At 33.3% G+C, this 19,119-nt stretch overlaps 1 protein-coding gene across 2 annotated transcripts in view; it reads left to right on the top strand.

Moving 5' to 3' along the window:
* POT1 (protection of telomeres 1) overlaps nt 1–14,418 on the top strand; it is an 88,740-nt gene extending 74,322 nt beyond the window's left edge. For both annotated transcript variants that reach the window (XM_061198009.1, XM_061198010.1), the window contains 6 exons: nt 1,298–1,503; nt 4,607–4,742; nt 8,139–8,227; nt 9,981–10,072; nt 11,635–11,740; nt 13,297–14,418. In XM_061198009.1, coding sequence (XP_061053992.1) covers nt 1,298–1,503; nt 4,607–4,742; nt 8,139–8,227; nt 9,981–10,072; nt 11,635–11,740; nt 13,297–13,409 — 742 coding nt within the window. In that variant the 3' untranslated portion in view covers nt 13,410–14,418. The remainder of the gene's footprint in view (nt 1–1,297; nt 1,504–4,606; nt 4,743–8,138; nt 8,228–9,980; nt 10,073–11,634; nt 11,741–13,296) is intronic.
* The last annotated feature ends 4,701 nt before the right edge of the window (nt 14,419–19,119 follow it).

Genomic DNA, 19,119 nt, shown 5'->3' with positions numbered 1-19,119 from the left:
ATAATAAAAAAAAAGAAGAAAATATTTGGGGAGACTTTCTCATTTGTCACAAAAAAATCTTGAAAGTAAACCATTATTAGCTAAAATCCTTAAATAGAAAAGATTTCTGGTTAGTTGAAATTCCTAATCAAGTGTTAAGAGAAAGCCTTGTTGGAAATATTCCTGTCCTGCTTAATAACTACCATATAGTGGACATAATTTGAACTTTTGTTGGTAATTAAGGATTTCTCAGTTCCTCAAAAGCTTTATGCTAAACATCAATTATTTTATAAATAAGTAAATAAATTTATAAGACATTAGAATGAGTATGTACTTACTAACTCAAGACATATTCTGAAAATTATTTTTAATCCCTCTTCCTCTTTTTTATGCAATTTGACTGTCTTCCCTCTATATATGTAACATGAACATGTATATACATCTCCGTTATATTTATGTGTGTGTACATTGTGTGTGTGCTGTGTACACTAATGTACATATATTTTCCCCTCCACAATCTAAGTATAATACTGTTTGTGGAGATTTTTGATCATCAGATCTCCTTATATAAAACAGGGGACCATCTTCTACCCATTTGGGCTTGAAATGGTAGTTGGAATTAAAATATAAGTACAGATTTTAGATAGTTCTTGAAGTATTATCAAATTATAGTTCGTAAAATTCTGTAAAAATCATATAGCTTTGCCAAACAAAACCACCCTCTATGATAATTTTTTAAACAAATAGGGAAATCATCTTAGAAATGTTAAGAGGTTTTACCTAAATTTACACAGCTGATTGGTGACAGAACCAAAACAAGGAAACAGACCTTTTGATTCTAGATTATGCGATTTCTACTGTATCATATTTTACCATATGACTTTTGAAAATTATATTCTAGATTAAAAGGAATCAAATGGAATATTGGTTTGTAAAGTAGGTACCCTATGAAAGTGATATTACTTAAGTGGTAAGTGGATATTTAGCTGGAGTGAAGACGGGGCTCCTGCTGGGAAGTTTAGCATTCCTTACAGAGGAGAACAGTTTGGTGCTAGAAATAATGGTGTCACAAAACCAGGCAAGGAAATTGCTGGTGGTTAATGTAATTATGATATGGATCTAATTAGCCATAAAATGTCATCAAATATCTTTCTATTGAATGAGTCATGTAATCTGCAGAGTGAATTATCTCCATGTTTTAAAATAAGTAGCTGGTTCATAAGCATATAAACAATTTTTTTATTGGATAGTTTGTTAAATTTGAATTTCCAAGCTTATACCAATTGTTTTTGTATTATTTCGTCGTCAATGATTTTAGGCAAGAAGTTCCACATGAGGGTGATTTGGATATAATTTTGCAAGAGGGTGCAACCAAAACCCCAGATAGCAAACTACAAAATACATCATTATATGATTCAAAAATCTGGACCACTAAAGATCAAGGAGAACGAAAAGTAGCTGTTCATTTTGTGAAAAATAATGGTATTCTCCCACTTTCAAATGACTGTCTAATTTTGATAGAAGGTATGATATTTAAGTTGCTGTTCTATTAGAATATAGCTTTTGTTTATGTGTTTCTCTGATTGATTATTGTTAAATATATTTTAGGGGCAACCTGGGATATATAAAGTCAAAATATTGTTAATTTAAACTTCAAATAATGTAATATATATAGCAACTAGATTCAAATATATACATATACACATATATGTATAAATTTATCTGAATGACATTTTGAAATTACACATTAAACTCAAGGGTTTGCATTTGTCCATCTTGTTGGATTCCTACATGTCATCTTAATGAGACCCAAGGTGATTGCTGAGCTGAGTAGTAATCAAGAAGCTGCTTGTTATGTATAGTTGCTGTTATCTTGGCCTCTGGATGTCACTCTTGTTTCATAAAAATAAAATGAAAGTCATCTATTGATAGCTAAATCAAGTAAAGATAACCTGACATATTATACTTTTGTCTTATTTTTATCTAATATTTATCTAATAATCCATAATAAAAGGGGACCATCATCTTTAATATGCATTAGAGAAATCTTTCGTTTTGTGAATGAACTGATCTCTATTACAATGGATTATGATCATTTTTATTCCTGGCATTTTTCTGTCTATAAAAGTAACACATAATCGTTTTAGAAAATAATGTATATATGCGAATACACATGTATATAAACATTGATATTATTTTTATGAACATCACTTGTTTTAATACATTTATAGCATACCAGAAGCTATTTTAATTAATTTTATCATCACAACAATCCTGTGAAGTTGGTACTATTATAAGCTGTTTTTTATACATGAGAAAAAACTGAACCACAGAGGAGATAAATGTCTTTCCTAGTACAGGTAGTTGGGTGGTGAAACTGAATTGCTTCCAGTTTCTTACATAGCAACTCTGTGATGAACTTTATCTCCCCCCTGAAGTGTAATTGGGCACAAGGAATTAAGTGAATGTTGCCCATTTACTTTCTAGTCAAGTTATCATAATGTGCACATGCTTTAGCAGCATGTGAGATTATCTGTTCACCTACCCTCCTCATAATATACTAGAACTTTAAAAAATTTGTCCATTTTGATGAATGAAATGTGACATCTTATTCCATTAGCAGTATTTTAATCTGTACCAGGAGATAGATGTAAAAACAGAAGGACACAGACACACACACACATACATATGGAGTAAATCTATTTATATGGCCTAAAAATAAAATAAAGCTGTGATCCTATCAGGCTTTATTAGAACTGTCCTTGTTGGGCCAACTAAGAGGATGTCAAGTATGCCTTCGGGTCCTTCTGTGCTTTGCTGCCTCCCACAGAATTCTATGCTGAAGCCAAGTTGGCCTTGACGGTCCAAAGGAAGCTTGAATAAAGAAGTCCCCTTAGTTCCTGATCCTATCTTTAATTACCAGTCAACCCTCAAACTTTCAGCCTCACCTCCTATCGCAATTCCCATCCCACCCTCTAGCCATATTGAACTGGTGATAATTCCTAAACCTAGTATATTCCTCTGTGCCTCTTTGCCATTCCATCACTGTTCTGAGAAATTCTGCTCTAATACGTCTTCAGAAGTAAACTCAATAATTCCCTTTATTCAGCAATTCATATAAAATATTTAACGAACACCTACATGCATCAAGCACTTTCCTGATTTATCAGGCAGATTTGAGTGGTTCTTATTGCAAACTGTATGAACTTCTAGTAGAGCACTTCTTATATTATATTTGTGTTTTATCTGTCTGTTTATAGATTTGTTTCTTTATTAGAATGTAAGTTCCCCAAGGTCAGAATACATGTTCTTTTAATCTATGTATCTTCAGCACCTAGAGTAGTAAACCTGGCATGTAACTGGCTCTCAGTAAATATTTATTGAATATATAAGTACATCCAAAGTAGTGACAGTTTGCCTTACAGAGCCTTTTAATAAAGTCAAATGAAAGTGTATGTGAAAGCACTTTAAAAGGGTTTCATCAAAATGTAAGCTATTTTTATTTTATCATATTTCTGAGTATTATAACTCTAAGCATAGGCTAAGATCTAACTGTAGGATGACATGGCAAACCTGTGGTTGCCAGCTATCACAGAGCTGAGGGAAGAGGTATGGGAGCTGGGCAAGTTAAAACGCCATGAAACTTGCTGTTCTTAAAAGATTTATCCACTTTTTTTGAATAAACACTCCTTGGATTGTTGCAAGCCTTTGGTTAATTTCTAGAGTTCTGAAAAAGTTGAATTTGACAATTTTTGCCAAAGTTGTTTTTGGTATTATGGAGAAGTGTATTTTTGGACGTTCTTACTCTGCTATGCCAGAAATGCTTCCCCCTCACAGTTGAATTTTAACATTACAAATTTTACACAAATTTTAGGAAATACTCAGAAGTATTTTTATAAATCATATTCTCTTTCCCTGGAGAGGAAGAATTATCAATCTAAGTGAAAAGTACACCAGAAACGGTACCGGTAGGTTTGAGTAATCAGAGAGAATGCTGCCTTTTAATAATGGTGCACCGTTGAGCATACTCTTTCTTCTCAGCCAACATGATGGTTTTAATACCCACCCTGTCATAGCATTAGGGTAACTGTGATGGTTTTCATAGGAAAAATGAATAAACACTCTACAGGAATTCCTATTACATAAACTGTTTGCATCTATATTTAAATTCAGTGTTAAACTGAAAAGATTTATTTCAAACTCAAGACTAAATTTGCCTAGACATTAGTAGTAAATAGCAAATTTAATAATGGGAATCCTGTCATATTTTGACTCTCAACTTTGTTCTTTTTAGATCATTTGAACCGAAGTATTCCTGGCATAAAGAGCAATTTGTATAAATTTTAAAAGACGGTTCATATTTCACAAACCTTATATTTTGCTCAAATCTCAGCATTTTTGCTCAGTGGTTTCTTTAATCAATGAATAGGATCCTAAGCTTACAAATTATTATTTTTAACAATAAATGTATAAGTGCATTAAATCTCTTAAATTCATGGTATTTGTTGTCTTTTTCTGTCGATCCCTTTAGTCCTTTACTGTTGCTCATGTGTTACTTAATAAGTACCCCAGTTTGCTTACTTTATATTTGTACTACTTGAAGGGTTTACTTGTTCTCTTTTAATAGGAGGTACACTTAATGAAATCTGCAAACTCTCAAACAAGTTTCATAGTGTAATTCCTGTGAGATCTGGCCATGAAGACCTGGAAGTCCTCGACCTTTCAGCACCATTCCTTATACAAGGAAAAATACATCACTATGGGTATGTTTTCAATAATGGGAATTCTGGGAATTTTAAATTTTATTTATTATTTTATTCCACTTGTTACTATATATTCAGTGGATACTTATTTAGTACCAATTTATAGGTACTAGATTTTTTGGTATATATCTATTCTTTGGATACCGTATATATTGAGTGCCTACAGTATGCTAGGTTTAAGGCTGTCCCAAAGGCTAATATTCATTTGCTTTCTTTCATAACAATTTAGGTATTAGTTACAGAGAAAGTTCAGAGCTGTATCCTAGTAAAAGTTAAGTGATTGAATTCCAGAATTTCTGTGCCACAAAGTTATAAATGAGTTGCCACTGAGAAACTGGAAGATACCAGAATACATTAGGAGCTAGAAACAGATGTCTAGGTTTGGAAGGAGGCAATATAGATAGAATCTCTGTTTCCACTTGATCAAACAATCACCCTGGAAGTGCTCTGCTTTGAGAAACCTTGGATTATAGAATATTTTCTGCTTTATTGGAAAATACCAAATTGTTTTTCTAATGATTGTAACATTTTATGGTCCAATCAGCAGTGTGTAAAAATTTGTTTACCCCGGGTTCTCTTCCACGGTTAGCTCTTGGTATTAGTCTACCTTGTAATTTTGTTAGACTGATGAGCATCAAATAGTATCTATGTTGTTTTTGTTTGCATTTCCTAGATGACTAGGGAGTTTAAACAAGTCTCATGTTTATTGGCTATTTAGGTTTTCTCTTCTGTGAATTCCATATTCACATTTTTCTATTCAATTACTGGTCTCTGTTTTGGTTCTTGTGTGTGTGTTTAGGTGATTGTAAAAATTCTTTCTGTATGAGAGATACTAAACATTTGTCAGTTATGTGCATTTCATCAAACTTCTAGTCTGTCCTGTACTTTTTAACTCTATGCTTCCTTTTGTTTTACAGATTTTTCAAATATTAATATAGTCATATTTACCAAAATGTTTGACAAGGCAAAGTTTTTGCAAAACTTTACCTAGATTTCTGGATCTGATGCTTTTTTTTTTTTTTTTTTCTGATGCTTTTTTAATGGAACAGAAACTAATGCTTCAGTTTCTTACTAGTTACACATCTTTCAAGGATTTGTTTCTTCTTGAATCTATTAATGAAAGTTTTCTAGAGAAGTATTTCATTTATCTTTTAAATTTAAATTTATTGAGATAAAATAATTCATAGTACTTTCTGATTTTTAAATCTCCTCTTCATCTGTTCTTGAATCCACTTCATATTATTTGCTCCTTTTTTTCCCTTGGACTTTTTTGCCAAAGCAACTAGCTTTTGTTTTTGTTGATGCTCTCTATTTTTTTATTATTGTTCTTAACTTTGTTTTCTTCCTTTACTTTCTATAGGTTTCCTTGGTATTTCTTTTTTGTAATGTTTTTAATTGAATGCTTACCTCACTTAATTCATTATTTTTTAATATGTTTTTAAATATTTGTATTTAAGTCTGTAATATACCTCCTGAGAAAATAGACATAGCTTTAACCAAAGATTTGATACATAGTGTTTTTCTTGTCACTTCTAAATGTTTCGCAATTCCTATTATGATTTCTTTGGCCCATGAATTATTTCACTGTGTATTTTAAATTTTTCCACACACTCATTTTAGGTGCTATGCTTTTGTTTGTATTTTAGTTAGATTACTTTTTAACCAAGTAGCGTGATGCATTTCATAATGATTCTTTGAGATTTGTTTAGTTTTGCTTTATCCTAGAATGTGTTTGTTCATAATTTGTACGTATTACATAGATTTTAAAAAGAAGGTGTATTCTTTAACAGTTGTGTTTAGTGTTTAATAGTGTTTAGTTATGTCCATTAGACAAGCTTGTAATCGTATCCAAAACTTATCTTTCCTTTGTAATTTTATCTGTCTAATCACTTCTTAGAGACTGTGCTAAATGTCCTCTGTGATTGTAGGTTTGTGACCTATTATTCTGTCAATGTGTGCTTTATATGTTTTGAGTCCTTTTTGCTTGCTCATTCAGGTTCAGTATTTCATCTTCTGGTGAATTCATTCATTGTACTGTATATCCTTATGTAATGACTTCATCTTTAATCGTGATTTTTTGCTGTAAGGTTTATTTTTTTCTCGTTTTCTTGTTACTATATTAGAGTTTTTTTGGTTGGTAATTGCATGGTGTATCTTATTCTCATCCCGTTGCTTTTATGTTTCTTTGTTGTTATATTTTAGTAGGTCTCATAAATAAATACTTATCAGTAGATTTTAGTTGTTTTTTAATAGATGAGTTTAAAATATGTTAATTACTGAAATATTTAGGTTTTATTTCTATACTGTATTTCTTGTTGTTTTCCACTTATATTATTATTGTTTCTCTTCCCACCCTTTTTTTTGTTATTACTTTATATTTTTTTTCCAGTCTTCTATTGGATTAATTTATAAAAATGTTCTCATTTTTCTCCTTTTTCCTCTTTTATTACTTCGGAAGTAATGAATTCTCTAATTTATGCTTATTACTCTTAATTTTTAATTTGTACACTTAATTTTTAATTTGTATACTTGCTTTATCAATGTCTAAAGTTTAATATCACAGCCTTTTTTTTTTTTTAAGAAACTAATACTCGTCATTCAATTACCTTTTTCTGTTAAAGAAAAAACTTTTATGTATTTAAAGAGTGGAAGGGGATAACATTTAATATAGTTACCCTCTGTTTTCCCCCAGATTGCAAATGAAAAGGAATCTGCATGAACCTTTTGAATGTTGATTTTTATATTTTTATCCAAGCATATTTTCTCATCAACATCTCCTAAACATTAATACATATAGTAAAAAGTAAATTGCTTGTACTTAAAATGTTTGTATGTAAGTAAAGCAAAATACCTATACTAGATGATAGGCAATTTTAGTGTATTATGTAATTTTAGATTGATTTGTATACAAAGGATAACTATAGTACTAGGCATCATAAACTGTGATCCTCTAAATATGTGCTAGTACTGACTTCCTTAGAATAATTTTCTCCTGTTGGCTATATTTATAAAATTAAGACCTTGGCTATTCCATATTGTTCACAGAGCCATAAAATGAAAGAGTCCTTAGAGTTTGTCTCTTCAGACTTTTTGTTTTACCAGATAAGGAAATTAGCCAAATTAATTAACAATCTGCACCTGGAACCTCTCTCATTGTCAACTTAGAGTTGTTTATTCTGAACTGTACTATCTTTTTAGATTGCTTCTATTGTAAGAAGCTTATTTTTTTAATAATTCTGTTTGTAATATGCACATTACAATACAGGAAGTGCAGTGCTCTTTTGTTTAGTAATATACTTTTTAAACTGCATGCTTGAATGGCAAAAATGTTATAATAATTAAATGAGTTGTAATAATTACTTATAATAAATCATTTTTTTCTTTTATTAATTTCAGATGTAAACAGTGTTCTAGTTTGAGACCAATACAGAATCTAAATTCCCTGGTTGATAAAACATCGTGGATTCCTTCTTCTGTGGCAGAAGGTTAGCTAAGTTTCTGTGTCCTGTCATTGTAACTGTCTTTGTATAAGGTGATCTCACTGAGAATATTTCAATATTTGTGGATATTGTAAAACCAGAGCAAAGGCTGAACTAAAGTTTAATTGTCCTTAAGCAAAACCATTCACAGTGGTCATAATAAAAGTATAAATGTTTAAAATAATTGAAAACTTACTTTCAAGCATCTGCCAATGTTTTTCAATTATTACATTTTAATTTTCAGTAATTTAGTAATCATAAATACAACTTGTGAAAAATCTCTCCAGTTTATAGTATCTTGGGATTGGAAAGAGTTGTAGAGATAGCTATTACAACTTTTTACCCAATACAAGTCTTTAGCTGGAACAACAAGAATCTTTTTATATCACGTTATTAACTGTGGTTATCCAGCCTTGGCTTAAAACTCTTCAGTGACTGGGGACTCATTACATTGCAAGGTAACATATCTTACTTTTTAGGTGCAGTACTTAACAGTGAGGCAAAATCTGCTTACCTATAATTTTAACATTGGCCACATTCTGTGTACTAGAATTAAAGTACATCTGTTCCCTCTTCTATAAAATCAACAAACTGTACATTTGAAGATAATCTGTCAAGTCTTCATTGAGTCTTTATTTCTCCAAGCAGGTACCCTCACTTCCTTTGGTACTTCCCCACGTTCCTTACTATTTTATTTCTCCTCCTCAGTAAACATTCCATTTTACCAGTGCTCTTCTCAAAGTTTGGTACTCAAATACTGCTCCTACTTGCCTGAAAATTTTATTGTGTGGATATTTATTTGTATACTTGGTTTTGTTTTCTTTCTCTTTTAATCCAGCTATATAATACTGCTAACTCATATTTTGTTTGTGGTCCAGTGAAATTCCAGGTTACTTTTGCATGAGCTTCTTACTATGTGCTTCAAGCTTGGTCTCCTCATCCTGTACTAAATGTAGTTTTTTGTTTGCTTGTATGGTCCCTCGGGGTAGGTTTTATGTTCATCCTTCTTGGTTTTAACTCACAGTTTATGCCTATCGAGAACTTCTGAATCTTAAAAATCAATTCCTCTGTATTAGCAATTTCTCTCATGTCTGAATGCCCTAATTTATTTGTTTTACTTGCTCCCTTTATTACTGAATATGGATTCCACAAATGGAAGACAATATTCCATTATATAAGCATATTGAATGTCTTCCATTTCCAGACACAATGTAAGATGTTCATTTTAACCTATAAATTTTCATATGAGTTAGCATCTCTTTAATTTCTTCCTTTTTCCTCATCTTACCAAATTATGAAATCTCAGATTCTCACATCATTCAACCAGATGATATCTCTTAAAAAATAATCGATCCCTATGCTTAAAATACAAAGGAGAGAGACATGTTAAAAAATCCTAACTATTGAACTGTATGCTGTTTCTGAATTGCCTTTCATGAATTGGTTTTTATGTTTTTTATGTTTTCTATCAAGATCAACTCATTTTAAAGATAATGCTGTATTAATATTTAATTTAAAAAAGATACTATTGCTCATGAGTCATTATCCCTATACAGGTGTAGTGTAATGTTCCAAAATTACCTTCTAAAATGAGCTTAATATATTGGTATTAGAGAACAAAAAGGGATAAGTTTTTTTAATCTCTTGAGTTATTTTAGTAAACAAGACTAACAGGTATCTAATATCATAAAACAATTTTTTCTTTACTTTGATTAAGGCATAGGAGATTCATATGGTTTCAACTTTTTTCCTTCATTAGTACTGGGTATTGTACCTCTCCAACATGTGTTTGTGATGACATTTACTCTTGACGATGGAACAGGAGTATTGGAAGCTTACCTCATGGATTCTGTAAGTAATAGAGGTAGTGAAGATACTTCTAATTAAAAAATAGTACTTTTTAAAATTTTAATATATTTATTCATGCCTACTTTGTTACTGAGAAGATTTAAGGCAACTCGGAAGAATAAATAAAAGACAAGCACATAAATCTTAAATTGTCTATGTATTTCTCTCTCTTTTGATTTGACACTGTAAATCTTAATATGTGAATAATGAAAAATTGAGGAAGTTCTACTCCAGGAGCCAAAGGCAGAGGTGTGGTCACACCCTCAGGCATTATCTATTAGCATTTCACTGGGCTTTTTAAGCCTCCACATTTCATATTAGAGAGAATGAAATTACTTTGATAGGGAGATAGTTGTTATGTGTGAAGCTAGGTAGCTGTCCACAAGACCACCTTCATTTCTGACAGTGCCAAGTTTGGAGGTTCCCAAGACCACCCTTACTTCTGACACCAGTTGAAAGTTCAGAGGTCCCCAAGAGCACCCTTAGTTTTGATAATTCACTAGAAAGACTCACAGAACTTATTGAAAGCTAATATGCTCACTGTTAACCGTTTATTACAGCTAAAGGATATAGGTTAAAATCCTCAAGGGAAGAGGTACATAGGGCAGAGTCCAGGAAAGTTTCTAACATGGAGCTTCCGTTTGTTCTCTTCCCATGGAGTAGTGGACAGTGTTACTTTCCTGGAAATGATATGTAACAGTACACGTGAGGTATTGCCAACCAGGGAAGCGCAACTGAGCCTTAGTGTCCAGAGTTTTTTTTGGAGCTTCATCAAGTAGTCATGGTTGGCTGCCCATGTGACTGATCTCAATCTTCAGCCCCTCCAGTGGTCAAGTTAAAACCACATGCTCCAAACTCCCCACCCTAAATCACAATGTTAGAGTGACCCAGGGTCTCCAGGCAAAAAAGAACACTCCTATGAGGCATGACATTCCAGGGGCTTAGAGATTACCTCTCAGAAACCGAGGGCAAAGGCCAATGAGGTTAAATTTTTTACTACACACATTGGGAAAGATCTGGGGTAAGGTTGAGGACAGTTTTTCTCCTGCCTAAATAAATTATTTATCCATTTATTAAATAAGTATTTAATGAGCACTTACTGTATGCCAAATGCTGCTCTTTGTGATGGGGATATAGCAATGAGAGAAACAAGCAAAATCCTTTCTCTCCTGGAACTTATAAATAGGAGAGGAGAAAAAAAAATTAAACAAATAAATATATACTATATATTAAACTCTTTTAAACTTAATACTTAGACATTGTAGGTGCTCAATACATATGCTATCAAGAGAATAGTAAGCCTCACTGTATTCTAATCATTATTCTTATCATTAAGTCAGAGTGGTTTAACTTGATTTAATATATATGTATCATAGCTGTTTTTAGATTAAAGTAGTAAATCAGATTTTAGAGTTTAGACTAGCACTCTAGTTTATGAATTCTACGATATTGATAGTGTGAAATAGTCTAGATTATTTAAATTAGATAATCAAATAATTTTGTATTAATTATAACTTCTGAAGAAGATAAAGATCATTTCCTTGTTTCTTCATATTTTGCTTAAGGAAAAATTTTTCCAGATTCCAGCATCAGAAGTCCTAATGAATGATGGCCTTCAGCAAAGTATGGATATGATCATGGATATGTTTTGTCCTCCAGGAGTAAAAATTGGTAGGCAGTAATATTTAACAATCCATTCATTCTTTTTCTTGAAATAATACCTAGCGTATGGCTAAGCTATGGACTTTTAGAGGTATTAAAAACTTTGAAATCTGAATCCAAATAAATTACTAAGTAGTGATTGATTAATACTGTACGATCTACCTATTGATGAAGATAGTGGCAGGGATAAAATAGGTATGAATCATAATTCCTGAAATGAAAAAAGTTTTTAAAAATATTTTGAAATATTGATATAACAAGGGGGAGGCAATTTTGATCACAAGCACATTTGATATGATGCTTATGCATACAAACAGTTGAAATTAAACCAACAGGGATGAAATGTTGACAAGAAACATTTCCTACAACAAACTCATTTAGCCTGTTTAATTCATTGATGAATTGTCTATTCAATATTAACTAGTTTCAGATTTTACAAGTTTTTATTTTACTAAATATTTTTGTCAGCTTTAGTTGTTTTCTGTGTAACATTTGATTCATCAACCAGTCTTCAGGTCAAATTGTATTGATTACACCTACTGCCACTGATTTTTCCTTTTGTGGCCATTATTTCTCTTTGCATTGAAACTTGCAGATCTAAGCCATTTTAAGACAATTTGACTTCTAACAGTTTTTCATCAGTAACAAATTTTACCACCTGCAGATCTAGCTGTTGTCAGTTTAACGTTTATAGGTTATTTTAAGTCAGGTTTTATTTTCCCCTGGTCAGTCTTTGGATGACAATTCAAAAAGATAGTTTTTGTACATCCATAACTAAGTCTAACTTACATACTTTTATTTGATGTCACCTTCTATTTTTGTTGGCTGCTTGGATTCTTTTGGATAAATTTCTGCAAATAAAACTGCCATATCAAAAAGCATAGGCCCGATAGGCTTTTGATACATACTGCCAGATTGCTTTTCAAGAGCATTTTACCTATTTATGGTTCTACCAGCAGTGTAGGAGAGTGCCTGTCTTGCTTGACCCTTGCGAATAGTGAGGACTATATTAAATGTCTTTCAAATTCAAACTTCAAGAAATATTAACAAACTGTTCTAGAAGTTATAAACAGATTTACTGTGGTCATGACCAAAGCTTGGGAAATGGCATCTACGGCTGCCAACATTGCCTGGACCCAATACCTGGTACCTGATGGGAATTTCAACTAGACAGATGTAAGGGTGAGCTGGTTTCTTTGCAGTCAACCAAGAAAAACAAAACAGGGGAGATCAGTAAGCGATCAGCAGAAAAAAAAGGAATAAAAGTTGGGAATGACGTAGATTACTACCTTTGCTATCAAATATTTTGAAAAAACCCCACATTTAATGACTTTTTCCTGTTGTTGGGAAAAAATTCAAATTAGTCAGAATTGCTACAAAACAATAACATGAATCCTGTGTGTATTTGGAAGAGCAGGTAATGGTAAATGTGGTGAGTGTATTTATTTACTTTTCAAGCTAAATTAAATGTTAATTTTACTAGCTAAGCATTATGCTTAGATACATATTTCAGAGTTATTTGTTTAGTTTTAATGGTTAAATAGCATTTCTTTTTTGATTTGTAGATGCATATCCATGGTTGGAATGCTTCATCAAGTCGTATAATGTCACAAGTGGAGCGGAGCAGCAAATTTGCTATCAGATTTTTGACACCACAGTTGCGGAAGATCTTATCTAATTTTGACATTCAACTTAGCATATGTAAAATGCTATAATTTTGGAAAACATTACTATTTCCTATGAGATTGCTATAAAAGACATAAGAGATTTTAGCTCTGTAGTTTATTTTCCATTTTAACCAGTATTTAAAAATTTTTTGACAAATAGGCATTGTGTTATCTTAATACCCTCTTATAAGTTAAAAATGTTCCTGTTACTCAAAATATTCAGTATGATGGCTGTGAGGGATATAAAAGAGAGACATCGAATAAATAAGGACTGTGTTTTCATTTACTTTTTACTCTCCTCCTTTCAGAGAAGCTATTTTGTTACCCTACCCTAAAAATCACTCTCCCTGTTGGTTTTTCCACGTATCAGCCACTGATTTCTCTGCCATCCATCATGCCTGGTTGAGCTGCTTTTTCTGTCCTGATTTTTATATCAGCAATTTGGATGACTTTAGCATGTATATGGGATTAGGAAATGTCCTTACCTTAAATCTTCCACTCTTACTGAGTGCAAGGATTTGATCTGTTTTGTTTTTATGCAAAGGGATCTGCTTGAACAAGTACTGCTTGAAGAAATGCTTGTCTGAGTGAGCTACAGTGTGCTTGAAAAGAGTGATTTGCTTTAAGTGGAAGTAGCAGAATTGCTTTCTTTGGGTGCTGATTTTGACTAATTGAGGATAAATCCATTTTTTCAGACCTGAATTATGTGCTTTGATTGCTTGTTTCTCTACATGATATTAGAAGTTATTCCATTCCTACTCAACCTAATCAAGTGGTCAGATCTGCAATGTTAGCGACTTACGTATGTTACCCTTTTTGTTAGGGTCTTATGTAAAATATACTTATATTTCAGGTTGAACATTGAATGAGAAATTAACACAGTATGATAGTCTGCTTTTTACCTGATGATATTTGTCAAATTTAAAATCATGAAATTCAGTTTTATACAAATGCTTCTGTATATTTGTATATATGTAAAGACTTATGTATGTTATTTGCTGAAGACTGAGAGATACAGATCTGCCTAGTTCAATATTAGTGAAGAATAAATAAATGTACACATTTCAGCTGTTTCATTTATTTGCCCTATGTTGAGCTGAGGCATGATTTGGGGGGAAGAATCAAAGCAAGTGTGTCAATATAGCAGATATTTAGGACTGTCTACAAACCAAGTACCATACTAAGTAAGCACTTAATGTGTATTTTAGTTTCAAAACAACCCATCTTCCTGATAAGAAAACTGAGGTTTCACTGATAAGCTGACTTGACTAAATGCATACAATTATTAAATGCCAGTCAGCACTTGAATTCAGGTAGTCTCTCCTCAGGGGCTGCATTGTTAGCCACTGCAGGACTCTGGAGCAAAAGCTGGTATGGGGTTTTCTGCAAGTGAGTTCTCCCTTAAATATCTGAAGTAACATCGCAGATAGAACCAAAAGGCTTTTCACACCTTATTGGCCAAAAGGATTGAATATCTGATTTCCTCTGCTCATAATAGCTCTAAATTCGAATTCCTGAGTATATTAGCACATCTCCAGACCTAACTACCCATCTGCCCCATCGCCGAATTATCAGCTTGTTCGAGACAATGAAAGAGACCGATGCTGCTGTTTTGGAGATGTACACTCTTGGTTCAAAACATATTAAAGGAAAAACTTTTAAGAAATGTTTTAAGAAATTTTTGGTATTGGTGGTATTCTAGGGACACAAAAGTGAGAGAGGCATTTTCTCTTCCTTCGGGAAGCGCCCAGTCTAGGAGAGTAAGGGTCAGAGGTGCAGGGAGTGCCACACATGTCGGCCTGTGCTGTCTGCCAGTTAATAAAGTAAAACTATGAATTTTCATGATTTCTCTTTACCTTTTGTTTTGTTTAGTAAGCCCCTACATTGTCATCATTTTTGTTTTTGTTTTTCACTTTTCAGTTTTGAACAAGAAGAGTTTGTCAACCCCTAGTGTTTATCCAGCGGTGATGTATGTGCCTTACCCTAATCGGGAACCCAAGTGTAAGGGAAGTTCCATTTCTGGAGCAACAACTAGACAGTAGTTCATCGTGCCCAAATTTGAGCCCTGTCCCCTTTGTAGTCTGTGTGAATATTGGAAGAATCTTCCTGTCAGATTTTAAATTACATAAATTTAAGAACGTAGTACGCGTACAGGCTCTTCCTCAGTCTCCAGTCTCCGCAGCATCCATTGTTTCAGACACTACAGGATTCTCTTGAGACCTCCACGCTGTTCTGTATGAGGAAGAGAGTGCATGTCTTAGAAAATCTGAGGCAGTCAATTCCTCTTTATCTAGATGTGATCATGAAAAGTGCACTGCTCACAGGCTCTTTCTGTGGCCACCTCATACCGCTTTATTTGAGGGAACTATACCTGCCGAGAAAGAGTGCATCATTCCCCATTTCGTTTTACCCTGGTCATGTTGCACATTGGGTGTTGTTTCTAAATACATAGAGAAAGGCTGGTGTTGGTGGAACAGGAGCTGAATACATCTTTGACTGCCTGGGAAAGCGGTCTCCACACAATACTGGCTGCCCGGTTTTCAAATCTGTAGATCCTGTACCCAAGCTACTTGCACACACAGGAATGGGCCAAAATCTTTCTCCTGCCTGTGCCCCAGCTGACTGCTCTTTTGTTTCCGAAGTCAAAGCATGCATTTGTCACTAATTGTGACTCTCAATCCAGACTCTCAATCCAGCCAATCTCTTCTATACTCTATGGAAGCTTTCATTGGTATCTGGGGGAAATGCTACATTCTTCTGATTATTTTCAGTATTTTGAATTTTGACCATGCATTTCATCAAGTTTTGTTTTTATCTAGAATTTTTTTTTAATGAAAGTGATATGTACTTGTAAGTATTTGAAACAGCATAAAGTATGTAAGGTCGAACTAATTCGTGCTTTAACTAGTACCCCAGAGGAAACCACTTTTAACAATTCGGTGTATAATTTTCCAGACTGTTTTCCCGGAGAACATGTAAGTATGTGTATATATACATTTTTTTAAATAGCATTATGCTATGAATATATTTTGCAACTTGCCTCTGTCACTTTGTAGAGTGGATTTTGGTTTTTTATGTCAGTACACATAGAGAAACTTGTTTGTAATCATTCAGCATAAGTCACTTTTTAGTGAGGAATTCTCCGATCATTTCACTTTCTATTTTTGTAGTGGTTTGGGGTCTAAGTGTTCTTCTTATGCCAATTTTGGAATTTTATATTTTTATAGAATGTATTCTGTTGTTGACTTTATTACCTTATAGTTATTCATAATATTATTTTTATTACCCAGTTTGTATTTTATCTGGTGTATTTTCCCTTTAAATAAACCTGGAGCCCCTGGGACCTGGTTTCACTATATCTCCTGGAATTTTTCAAGTGATCGGAATTTTGAAAGTCTGTCCAGACTTCTTAATACAGGTTAGGACGCTGCCATGACATAGCTGTCTTGAAATATTCTTTTATGCTTTAAAGAACTCATTGTGAAAAGAATTACGTTAATATAAAAAAGGAGAACGCCTCCTGTAGTGCTTTTCATTAGGAAATTCAGGTTCTATGAATGATATGGTGAGTCACACTCAAGTTCTAGAACATCATTTTAGGTGAAATAAAAAAATTTCTTCCTCTGCTGGTCCCTCAGTGTCTCTGGATAGTGACAAAGCCTCCCACCCACTCTAGAAAGAGGGGGAACTAGACAGCTCGTAAAATCTGGGCAGAGTGATCTTTCTTGTCTTCCCTCGGGTACTTGGAAATAGTATCGAAACTCACCAGCGTGCTCAGGTATGTGAGCTCATATCTTTTGGCAGTCAGGAAATGAATCAGTAGCCCTATGTATTATTTTCCCCTGCAGTATTGTGATTTAAGCTGTTAGAAAGTTTGAGATCACTTAGGGTTTCAAAGTGATGATCATCTTACATGGAGATTAACGGCCCTTCCATTCAGGACTGTATTTGATGGGTAGAGAACTATTAGGCATCAATTACAATGATAAGGATAATGCATCAATGTGCTGATGCCCCCTCAGATGTGCTGATTGGTGAAACATGGATAGTTCAGAGACTCCTCTGCTATTTTTAGACCATAACAATATCCTGATGAATGTCTGTTTTTTTCCCCTTGAAATCTAGGCCACAAAGTCGCATTTGTATTCATGTGTGTGTGTGTGGGCGCACGCGCGTTTGTTCTCCGCTTTGAGTTCACTTTGCAGGGCACTATGTTGGAATTTACTTTGACAACCTCGTCCACAACTGCCAAAGAAAGACATTTTCAACTTGTGTGAAAGTTTCTTTTATTTCATCTATTCACAATACTTTGAAGATATGGAGCATGTGTTTATTGAAAGCCTTATCTCTATTAATAAAATATTCCATCAAATATTGTTGCAGTTTCTAAACAGGTACCTTTTCATATACAACCCTGAAGCCCTGGTATATACCTTTTTTTTTTTCTCCTGTACCTTCAGAATGATTTTTCCCTTCTGTGAAATATGAACTCCCAGATAAAAGCCGATTTGTGTTTACATATAACTCTATTCCTCAGCAGATTTTTGTCCTCCATTAGAGGGCAAAGTCCTTCTAGAATTTCTCTTGCCAAGTTTAGCTACCTCATAAATGATTTTCTGTCCCAAGCTGCCGTTAGAGTTCATAGGAATGGTAACATTTAAAAATCACAATTGTTGGAGTCAGATGAAAATATTGCTTGTGATAGATAGGCATGGTTCTGGTTTTATTGGGTTGTATAGGAAGTCCTATGTGCTTACTCCCCATTAGATGGGGTTCTCGAATGATAAACTTGCCCTTAAATTTTGGAATCATTAACAAATATTTCTGCACAATGATCAAAGCTTAAATGGAGGTTAAGATAAAGAATACAGAGTACAGAATAGGCACTTAAAAGTCAGCTCATACATTCATTTATAATTCATACTGTGTCTATCCAAAAAGAGTTGGATGTGGTTTATAATAAAAGACAGACATGGGACACAACCTGTAGAATTAGGGCAAGAAGACAGGAGCTAAATAAAGAGAAGAGCGTTAATTCAAAATTCCTAACCTATGGGCTACTGCAGGTTTTGAACAATACTTCTACATGAAGATGCAACAGGTTACATAGTTCTTATTAAATAACAAGAATGATGTTATTAGATACAAACCTTTTATTAGTCTCAATTTTAAGACAAGGTGGATATTTTAAAATGTGAAACAACAATTTTTGAATTAATAGTACTTGAAACTTGATCCAAAATGGTGAGAGGTAAGCTCTGCAAATGGAAGAAATAAAGCAGGGGAATTTCCCACTGGCTATCCACCTTTTGGCTCTTATATGAGGCACTTTTTGTTTTTGGTTTTGTTACTAATGATTAAAGTGTTTCAAATACCTATGCATATTCAAGAATTATTAGAAGCATTAATGAATTACCACAGGAGAAAAAAAATCAATTCCCTTCAGATGCAAATATCACTGAGAAAATTAGCTCTTTTTACCTTTTTATTTTCTAGTTGCAGGTAATGAAATAAAAGAGATGTCTGTATTCAATGTTTCATGTCAGGAAGAATATGGGTTTTAATGAATCTCAGTCCTTAGGAAGATAATATCCTCCAGTATTTCACCTTCAGTGTTCCAGGGAAGGTATTGCTTTAGTCATAAGTAAAACAAGCTTCACACTGGTGCCCAACTGGGAATTTGCTGGGAGAGTATTTTATCTACACCAGATTTACTAAGCA

The sequence above is a fragment of the Eubalaena glacialis genome, chromosome 8 (assembly GCF_028564815.1).
Source record: "Eubalaena glacialis isolate mEubGla1 chromosome 8, mEubGla1.1.hap2.+ XY, whole genome shotgun sequence".
Classification (NCBI taxonomy): Eukaryota; Metazoa; Chordata; class Mammalia; order Artiodactyla; family Balaenidae; genus Eubalaena; species Eubalaena glacialis.
This window is presented reverse-complemented; position numbering and strand designations above follow the sequence as displayed.